This window comes from Callospermophilus lateralis, chromosome 17, assembly GCF_048772815.1.
Source record: "Callospermophilus lateralis isolate mCalLat2 chromosome 17, mCalLat2.hap1, whole genome shotgun sequence".
Taxonomy (NCBI): domain Eukaryota; kingdom Metazoa; phylum Chordata; class Mammalia; order Rodentia; family Sciuridae; genus Callospermophilus; species Callospermophilus lateralis.
The window spans coordinates 19,721,109-19,731,819 of record NC_135321.1 but is presented as its reverse complement, the minus strand read 5'-3'; the positions used below and the strand labels follow the sequence as shown (position 1 = coordinate 19,731,819).

The window sequence follows — 10,711 nt, the reverse complement described above, 5'->3', positions numbered from 1 at the left end:
AATGGAGGCATTTGTGCCTCAGTGGAGAGAACATTGGCAAACTTCTCCCTCAGACCTTCTCCCCGATTTGCGTCAGTTCTAGAACAGAAGGCAGGTATGGGAAAGGGCTAGCTAGGAGAGAAGGAGGAATTATGCAAGACCATATTTCTTTCTGTCAGGAGGCTTGTTTGGAGGTAGCTGCAATAGCTCTGAGAGTGAGTATTGATCTTGTGTCATTTCCTCCTCTGAGGTGGATCCTGTTTTGTTGTTTAATTATGTATTATCTAGTTTAATCCACACCTGTTGTGGATGCATCATAGTGATTTCCCACAAGTTTTTTTTTTTTTTTTTATGATTTCTCATGGTTGCAGATATAAAGGACAACGAACAAATTGAAAAAAAATCTTCTTGCAGTTTGACTTTTGATACTGGCAGCTCAAGAATGGACAGAAAACAAGGAAAATATGTAGTGAATGTTGAACTCTCTGGAAATCAGCCGGTGAGTATTTTTGCTTCATTTTGATATTTGGCCAATATTATAGTATCATTTTCAGCATTTACAAGCTATTTAGTCTCTTTATGACTATATTGGCAAGGTCCTAGTTTTATATTCTTTTCCAAGAGGAAGAGTGGCCTTGGAAAGAATTTCTACTCCAACTTCCCTGATATATTTTTTCTATATTATATTTTGACAGTATTTGAAATCTTTATAGATGTAAAATTTTAGGGACGTTTCTATGCCTTTGTGATATACAACTAAACCCATTCAACTTTCTGCATTCACTATCATATGAACATAAAACCCAAAGATGTTATTGTTTGTTAAGTTATATATTTTTTTCAATTTGATGCTTAGATTTTTATATATAATTCCTGGACCTGTCAGAATGCATATTTCTACATAGACTGGAAAACCAGATGTTAATCCTAGATATAGCCTTTAGGCCCAAGAAATAAATCGGCTGAAAATACCTGCTTCTGGGCTGGGGTTGTGCCTCAGTGGTAAAGCGCTCGTCTAACATGTGCGAGGCCCTGGGTTCGATCCTCAGCGCCACATTAAAGTAAATAGATGAAATAAAGGTATTGTGTTCAACTACAACTAAAAATATAAAATAAAATATTTAAAAAATACCTGCTTCATGGAAAAATATGATCTACATTTTTTTTAGGCAAGTATTCTGTCCCTGAGCTACATCCCCAGTTTTCTATGTTCTTTCTTTCTTTCTTTTTTTTTTTTTTTTAAAAAATGCTTTAATATCAAGAATTAAGCCTTCATTGCATATTCTTCACAAGTGCTTGTATTTATCTGGTTATGTCTGACTAAGTGATCCTTCATGTCAGTAAAAGGAAGAGCATAGTTTTGGAAGTTTAACTCCTCATTTTAAAAACGAGAAGTTAACATTTCATTGCCCAAAGAATATGTGAAAATTAGGTGAAGAAATACTTGGCCTTTGCTATGTGGAGCTGTGGGCAGCCAGTCTGCACTATCCTGAGATAAACCAGGAAGGGAGTTCAGTGTCCCACCAAGTGACAGTTGAATGAAAGAGCGTGGCAGGGGACTCCTGGTTCAGCACAAGAGCAGAGTCCATCTTTTTGGACCTTTAAGCAAGGGACCCTCCTGTGGATGTTCTCTTTCACTTCTGAATTGGACACTCTCTGAATCTTCAAGATGCCAAATACTCAGAAGGGGTTCATCATCTCGGTAATTTCTCTAGAAAACAGCAAACTTGAACTTGTTTACAAATATTATCTCAAACCATTTTTACAGTACATCTGGATAGCTGACTGCCTGTTTCACTTTATTATAGATACCTAGAGAGAGCTATACATTTTTATCTTAAGACCAAATTTCATAATGAGATTTGAAAATTATTGGAAGGTTACAAACAACATAAACTTTGGTGTTTTGGTTTTCTGTGAGGCATACATGGGATCTTAATCCTTACAAAATTAGGGGGAAAAATAGCTTACTGAATTTCCTTTGGTAAATACAGTGAATGCATTTCAGTTGCCTATGGCTATCATTAGCTAATTGTGATTTTCCTGTTATACATTATCCAGAGCTCTCCACATGGAGCAATTTTGTTAAGAAACTCCACCTATACTAAGAACCAGAGCCACTCCACAGAATGAGATCATTACCCAGGCTGCACTGTCACTCCAAAGCTGGGCCCAGGTCACAGGATCATCACCCTTGGTGTAGACCCTCCCACTACTTTCCTTCTTTGAAAGGGCTGGGATTCTGACAGGGCCAGAAAATTCTGGAAAATTAGCCTGGTGATTGAGTCTTAGTTTGTTTACAAAGTGCATTGAAATGTCCAAGTTCACTAATCATAGGCAAACTAAATATAACTAATGAATCAGAATCAGCATGTAGGAAAATGAGTAAGGTTGTTAATATAGGTGTGTTCAACTTTCTTCAAATGTGCTTAGTGAACAACAGGTGGGTTTTGTTTAATTTTCTTCATTAAAAGAAAGAGCTATTATTTATTTCATTGACATAACACTTACAGAAAAAATTAACTTAGCTAATTTTTTCTTGCCAACAGTATTACATCTTATTTATATTTAATGACAATTATATTCTTTGTGTTTTTAATGGTAGTTACTGATGAATCAATGACTATACACAATTCTAGTTTGATTGTTTTAGTGTGTGTGTGTATGTTTTGGTTTTTTTTTTTTTTTTCAGTTTGACAGTTTTAATGGAACTCGTTGGTTGGTTGACCTACAATTTCTCTAGCTATTTAGTAACGGGTTACTGAACCATGATCAAAAATCTACTTGTGGTTGTAGCAATAGTAATAAATGTTCTAATGCTGCTAAGGACAATAATGATAGCACTTACAGAATGCGTACTGTGTACCTCAAATTGCTTTTGTCATTTTGTGATTATTGACTTATTAATCATCCCAGCAATTTTACAAGTGGTTAATCTTTTGAAGAGGAGCAAAGAGTGGCAAAGACGCCTTTGATTCACAGTTAGAAAGTGAATGTTATCATCTTAGGAGATGAAAAGGCCCAGGCAATTCTGCATTGGTTGGGAGATGTAATGACACTTTTGTCCAAGATGCACAGACCTGCTCTCGTTTTCACTTTGTTCTTCCCTCTTTTAACCCTTCTCTTCCCAATGTCTTCCCCACCAAACTCACTCATGGTCGACCCTGATCCATCCTTTCCTCTCTACATTATTTTATAGTTATGCTTTTGTTAATTATACACAAATTCTTTCTATTTCCTGTTTGTTAGCAAATGAGTTCCTTGTGAGTAGAGATTTGGTTGGTGTGAAGTTTTATGCCCAGGAGGAGCCCAGTAAAGATATATCACGTCCTGGACAAGTGCCTTGTCATTCTCATGGATCACAAGCTCCATTGGACAGATGTGTATATATATATATGGTTCAGTGTGGCCTTAACACTGGCAGGTCTGGGCTCTAGTGCTTGTGTCACGATGATGAATCACTTCGACTCCTTTGTCTTCAATACTCCTTTCCCAGAGGACCTGAGCAGGTGGTACCTGAAAAACTTCAAGGATGTTTTCAGCTCACCCGTCCTGTAGCTTATAGAGCGATCTAGATGCCCACCCACCGCAGTTTGCACCATGAGGATATTTACTACAATCCTGAAGGGTGGTGAGGAGGAGGGGATGCTGTGCGTTCCTCGGCTGAAACATTGGTAACTTAGAAAAATCAGTCAAAATGTGCTATCTAATAATCCATCTGGAGTTCTTAATTCTCAGAGGTTAAGAAAACATTTATTCTTTTAAAAAGTCACATTTGTTTACTTTTGGGAGAAGAGTTCAAGTTTAGAAATTCAATACCATGGCTTCCTATTGACTTATGCTTCATCTTTGTAGCCAAGCACGTGTCCAGATGACCAGCAGGCTCATAGTTCCACATCCTTGTGTCCACCTTCCAATGACGTACCCGCTGATGTCTCCTCCAGCTTATCTGGGGTGTGGGTGAGCCCAGGAGTCACTGCTCATTCACAATGCCCACACCCAGAATTTTCCACTATACAGGTAATGTTGGAGCTTGTTCTCAGTTTGGAATGTGCTGTATGTAGCAATGCACTTGATCTGCTCTTTCCTAGGAAATGGAGTCAATTAATTAATTGTCTGCATTCATGTTAATGTTTAGTATAATTACAGGTAACGTTAAGGCAATTTATGGTAAGTCCCTGTTTTCAAAGAGCTAATGTTCTAGTTTGGAATTAAATTGACAATAGATAGAAAGCCTATACGAAAGAAAGTCAAAGAAATACACGTAAGGTACAAATGCATGGTTGGGAAGTGGCAGGGGAACATACATATTGGTCCTCTAAGGTTTAAGTCACCAATCACACTCTCATAGAAAACTCTCCTATTTAAAGCTTATGGATCTGACTCTGTTGGTGATTACTTTATTTTCTTAGACAGTTGCAACTTCTGAACTTGTGTATGGAATCTTATTTAACTTTCATGTGACCTTATATGATGATCTTGACATAGAAGTCTATCTTCTCTGAAGCTTCTGCGCCAGCTTTGGAGTCTAGGCTGAGCTCTTCTTGGTTCCTAACCTCACATCTGATCGACAGAACTAACTCTTCCTCATGACTGGCTTTAGCTTTCATATAGCAACTTGACCTTGACTATAAATTATTGATTTCATTAGACCATTTGGTTGGGTTCTGTGAAATTTCTACTTATCCCTGCTTAATCTTGCTATAGAGGCTCAGAAGAGTTTGAATCGTCTTTCTTGATCCTGGATTAAAACTATCAACTATTCATATTGCTTCTGGGGCAATGTGACAGAATGAATGAAGTCAATAGGATGTAGTTATAAAATGCTTCTTTTATGTTTGTAGAGGTTATTAAGTCATATTAATCATAGAATTGAAAGATAACAATGGTCTACTGGTTCTTAATGCTAACTGCATGATAGAATCACCTGGGAACTGTTTTAAGACATACCAGTGCTTGAGCTGCACTGTAGACCAATTAAATAAAAAGCTCCGGGTGGGTGCCATGAAGTCATGGTTTTTAAAAACTGCTCAGGTGAATCTGATGTGCAACCAGAGATAACAATGACTGCTGCAGGTGTCTTCCATCATTAACGCATGAGGGGAAACTTGCCCAAAGAGAGTCAAGAGACTTCCAGAATCCTGTTTTTGAGGTGCCAAAACAGGAGAGGAGGTTGGGTTCTCCATTGTTTGTGTGCATTTTGCTTCATGAAAGTCCTCAAGTGTGTTTAAGGCAGTGTTAGAGGCTCCTACCTGATGCACATAAGCCTCGTCCCACTTCCTTTTCTTAAGCCCTCAGTGTCTTTAGTTAGCATCAACAAGATGCAATTTGTCACAGGGCTACCTTGGCCTTGGTGATCAGCACACCTGGCCCTTATCCTGCTCCTGCTGTCTTGGTGCCGCTGAAGATATTTACAGAAAAAAAGATGCTGATCTCAAAACAAGAGTGCAAAGAGATGACAGCCTGAGAATGTCAACGGTAAGGCTTGCCGGGGTCCTGCCCTAGCGGGATCCAGGGAGTCCTGAAGGATGAGTGGCGTCGGCGAAAAGATGAGTCAGGAGTCGTTCCCTTGGAGCAATCTCCAGAGAGAGAGCTCATGCAGCTTTCTCTGGGTCATCGTTTAATTTTTCTCATCATTATAGATTCACAATACGTCATTGATTATACAATTTAAAACTTTGCCAAGACATGACATTTCCTTAACCATGATTGGGGGTACAAAAAATGTAACATTAATTTACATTTTTCCAGGATATGACCTTCAGTTATGTAATTATTAAAAGTACAGAATCATTACTAAAATCCGTCACTAATTTACATTTTTCAGATTTTCCCAAGATTTACTATTTTCCCCAAGATACGCTATTTTCTTATTAACTAATGCCAAACTACGTAACCAGACTCTAAGTCTCCTAACCAATCATTAACCTAAAGTACACTTGTACTTTATTTCTAATCTAAAATTCCCATCTAAAAAAGTCCCCTTAAATCTTATATTTAAAACTTCCTAAAGTTTATAAATCATTCTTAAAACATATCAGAAACCTATACAACTAAAAACTTAAGAATTTCTAAACTTAAGAATCTAAATAAAATAATATTTCTAACATTCTTCTAAAACTGTGTCTTATAAAGCTATTTTAATTAATTCCTAAATTTATTCTCATAAAACTGGTTGAGCTGCTTTCTCAAAGAGTTTCTTTGTTTCTCAATCAAGGTGCACTAGTTCTCATATCTTTATAAACTTTCTCAATAGAAAGTAAGTTCTAAACATCAATCCACTTTCCACCAATATTAACTATGCTCATCATATATCCCTATGTAAAGTAAGAAAAGGTTTATAAAAAGAGAAGAATATATCTTTATATGTTTTAACTTTCCTAAGTGTATAATATAACTTTCCTTAATCAAAAATGAGACTGCATGTGGTGAACTTTGTAAAATAAGCATAGTGATTAGATTTTCTAAGAGGCCGGAAATATGGACTAATTGATATAATCAATGTGGTGCCTAAAATTCTCATGACCTTTCAAAGGATGATTGTTGTCCGTTATCAGGCTTGTCCACAATGTACTGAGATAGAAGAACAGCCTTCTACTTTGTCCTTGATATGCTGAGGGGTAGTAGAACAGCCTCCAAGGCATCAACTACCTGTTATGCTCTAGCCATCTGAAATTTAATTTGTTTGGCATTTAACATACTCATGCCTCCTGTCAGAAACATAAGCATGAAAATGAAAAGTCCCAATTAAATAAAAAAGGGTCTCATGGTTTCGGTTTCCCACCAACCAGCGTGGCTTTGCCAGCATTCATCCTCACTGTGACCCTGTCAAGACAGTGAGTGGGGGATCCCCTTCACCAAAGGCTGAAAGTGGGTAATGAGCCCCCCAAAGGAACCGATGATTCTGGGGAGTTTGGAAGACATGAAAGAGAATGGAGTGTCTCAGAAGCAAAAAGAAAGAGATGTTGTAAAACAGAGGAGAAGGGAAGGAGTCCAGGGGCAAACGCAGCGGAGGACTTCAGTAAGAAGGGCGCTTACAAACGGGCATTTAGGCTTCAGTGAATGAATATAATTGGTGACTATTTCAGTGGCCTGGTGGGAGCAGAAGCCCAACCGGATTGGGCTGAAAAGTGTGCAAATGGAGACACTGCATTCAAATGACTCTCAGGAAATTTTGTTTTTCAGAGAAAGAGAAAGGGTTGTTGGAGGGTGATTTGGAATCAAAGGAGGTTTTTTTTGGTTTGTTTGTTTTTTCTTTTTTTCTGTAAAGCGACTGTTGTTTCTTTGGTAGTTTGTTTGGAGTGTGATTGAATGAGGAAAGTGGTGAAGAAATTCCATCCAGGGTAATCAAAAGAGAAAATCTGCTGGGAAGGGCACAGAGGATGGAACCCAAAAGACAGGGTGGAGCACCAGCTTCAGATGGTAGAGGATAGCTCTTCTGTCAACCAAGAACGAGGTGAAGTTCAGGTAGCTTGGGTTTGCAGGTTTGGTAGTTGGTGGAGTTTTCATTTGATGGGTTCAAGTTTTCCCATGAAGTAGGAAGGAGGGAAAAGGAAAGCCATTTGATTGGAATGGGGAGGGATGATTTGTGCACGAGGAACGATGGGTGGAGGTTACAGGTTTGAAGAGTGAGAAGAAGACTGAGGTCGTACTTGAGATTTGAGGGAGTATCTTGATCCAAGATCTGTAAGGGGGTGTCAGAGCAATGCAAAAAATCCTCTCGAGGAGGGGATCTGCCCAGGTGATTGGCTTTTCAGAACAGTGTGACTGCTCCAAAGACCAGAGAAAGTGAATCATCATTTATTTGCCAGCCAGCGGAGATGAAAAGAGGGAAATGCAAGAGACTTTAGGGAATGACCAAGAGTGCTATTAAATAATGGAACAAAATGTGGACAAGGAAAGATGTAGTGAAGTACTAACCACTGAACCAAAGTTTTGTTTTGTTTTTAATCAAACTAAAGAAAGGTCATCATGGAATGGCTGGGTGAACAAGCTGGAGGGAGAGGACATGGTGGTTAGGAGACAAAATCCTTGAGGAAATGATGGATATTGGAAGTGGAGCAGAGTTTGGGGTAATGGCATTGAGTGGAGGATCAAGTGTGTGAAAGAGAATTTAGCATTTAAAAATATTTGTCTGCCCACATGAAAAGACAACGGACAGTGATGGAGGAGGAAGGAATAAATGGAGCATGGGTGATTTTTAAGGCAGAGAAACTACTTTGTACAAGGTTGAATATATGTCATTACGTGTTATGCATTTATGTTTTTCCAAATCCATAAAGTGTTTCATACCAAGAGTGAATCTTAGCATAAACTATGGACTCTGGGTGACAATTAGCTGCCAATGTGGAATTATCAATTATAACAAATGAGCCACGGTGCAGGATATTGATAATGGGGGAGTTATGTACCTGCAGGGGATGGGTGTGCGTAGGTTATCTATATACACTTGGCTGAGTTTTCCCCTGGATCTAAAATAGCCCTAATATATAAGGTCTATTAAAAGAAAACAAACAAACAAAAAAGGAAAATAGAATAACAGAAGGGATATTGGCAGATTTGTCTTTTTTCTAATGTCCGGGAAAGCATGATGTTTCTTCCACCTGGATGAACAGCTGGATGTTTTTAAAGTCTAAACTCCAGAGTCATATAGTGATTTAAACAAAGTCAATACAATACATTGTAAGTTGTAAGTAACACAAAAAAAGGATGACCCATTGTAAACATTTTTGTCTTTATAAGTGATATTTTGATTCACACTCTTCTTAGGTGAAAGGAAATAGCGGCAGGGACTGGTCTCTGTGGAAAGTTTTCCTGGCCTGCCTCTTAGCCTGTGCGATAACAACAGCAATTGGAGTCCTCGTCATATGCCTGGTGAATAATCGAGGAAGCAATTCCTCCGTTGTTATCCAGCTACCCACAAACAATGGAGGGGTGGTAGATAGGGAATCTGGAACAGCCTCTACTACTTCCCAACCTACAGTGACCACCACTTCAACTGAACCTTCAACTATCACCACTTCAACAGAATCTACAACCACAACCAGTTCTTCAACTCAGCCTTTAACCACAGCACCCCTCACCACAGCTTCAACTAGAACCAGATATATCACCACTGCCACAGAATCCATGGGTACGGTGGCTCCTCCATAGCTATTATTGGAAGAGCCACAACCATTGCTTCAATGGAATCTACCCCCTCTACCCGACAACCCAGCTCACAACCACAGCAGCTACTCTTACCCCTTGAAGTTGAACAACAGCTGTTGCCACTTTATCAGACTTGCTGTTGTGACTTCATAGCACCACATGCTAGTGCAACTGATGCTTAGCTGACAGCCAGATCCTCACCTCCACCATCTTTTCAAGGAAACCCATGGCTACCTGTGCGTCAAGTGAAAGTACAGCTACTACCACATCCACTTAACCCACAACTACAGGAACTTCTACTTACTCTACAATAAGTGTTGATTACCCTCACCAGTAATCACAAGTGCTGCCATTAACATTTTAACCTTAACTAAGTTACTATCAGTCACCAGAACAATCTCTTCTATCTCGTTAACCTTTAGTCATGACAACTGCAAATTAGCCTAAAATTACTCCCCACATTGACTTTCCTGAGAATTTATATTGGATCTACTTCTTCTACAGGAGCTGAATCTGTATCATTGCCATTACTAAGTTACCATGATGCCACCATGGACGGTGGATAATGGGATAATTACCCCAATTTTTATGAAATCAACAATTAGGATTTATAAAATTATTAAAACTGTTTTAGAATAATAGCAGTTAAGCTATAAGAATCTGATCTTGGTTCTCTAGTTCCAAATAATATATAGCTTTATATTTAAAAAAGTGACCATTTGTTTGCTAGAAATCATCATGAGATTTTATATAAAATGTTATACTAAAATTAGCCATTTGGATTTTAATATATATTGGTTTCATTTCAGAACATTGCATTTCTGTGTACACAAATTACATGCATAATGAACAGGAATTTCATATTCAGGGGATTTAAACAAATTTATACAGAAAAGTGTTAGAATTTACAACAATTATTTCTTCTGGGGTGAATTTTGTTATGTTTTTTCAATTTCTGTTTATATTGTAACTTGCTTTTAACCAATAATATTCTTTTTTTGGACTAATATTACTAAAAGTGCATTTGGGTTTTTAAATTTGTATTTTAAATTACTTTCTGCAATATTGTAAGTCACTCAGTTGACATTTCTTGAGTCACGGCTGGGTACTACAGCACTGAAAAGGTATACCAGAAGAAAAGAAAATGCACATTAACTAATAAATTCATTAATTTAGAGTGTTAATATTTAATTCTTAATGACTTTGGAAGGTTTGAATTAGAACTGATAATGATGCAGACTTTCTAAATCAGGATCTTAGATTGTAACTATATAATCTGTACTTAAAAAAAACTGTATTGATATTTATAATATTCAGGGAGTTTAAGAATTAAAGATTCAAAGGTCATAGTCTAATAATGACATTAGTTAGAATGATGTACATTACAATTAAAAATGTTAAAATCAGAACTGTGTTCCAAAGCAGGCAAGAAAGAGAATTATAGAACTATAGATCTAGCTGTGTATAAAAACTCTACTAGCCAGGCACGGTGATACATGCCTGTGATCAGGAGACTCAGGAGGCTGAAGCAGGAGGATCGTAAGTTCCAAATCATCTTCAGCAATTTAGTGAGGCCCAAAGC

General features: G+C 37.8%; 1 protein-coding gene across 1 annotated transcript; it reads left to right on the top strand.

Annotated features, from left to right (window-relative positions):
* The first annotated feature begins 421 nt into the window (after window positions 1-421).
* Window positions 422-9,132, top strand: Dynap (dynactin associated protein). Its single transcript, XM_076837336.1, has 3 exons — window positions 422-478; window positions 3,835-3,999; window positions 8,749-9,132. Exons 1-3 carry the CDS (start codon window positions 422-424, stop codon window positions 9,130-9,132), a joined length of 606 nt encoding a protein of 201 aa, XP_076693451.1.
* The last annotated feature ends 1,579 nt before the right edge of the window (window positions 9,133-10,711 follow it).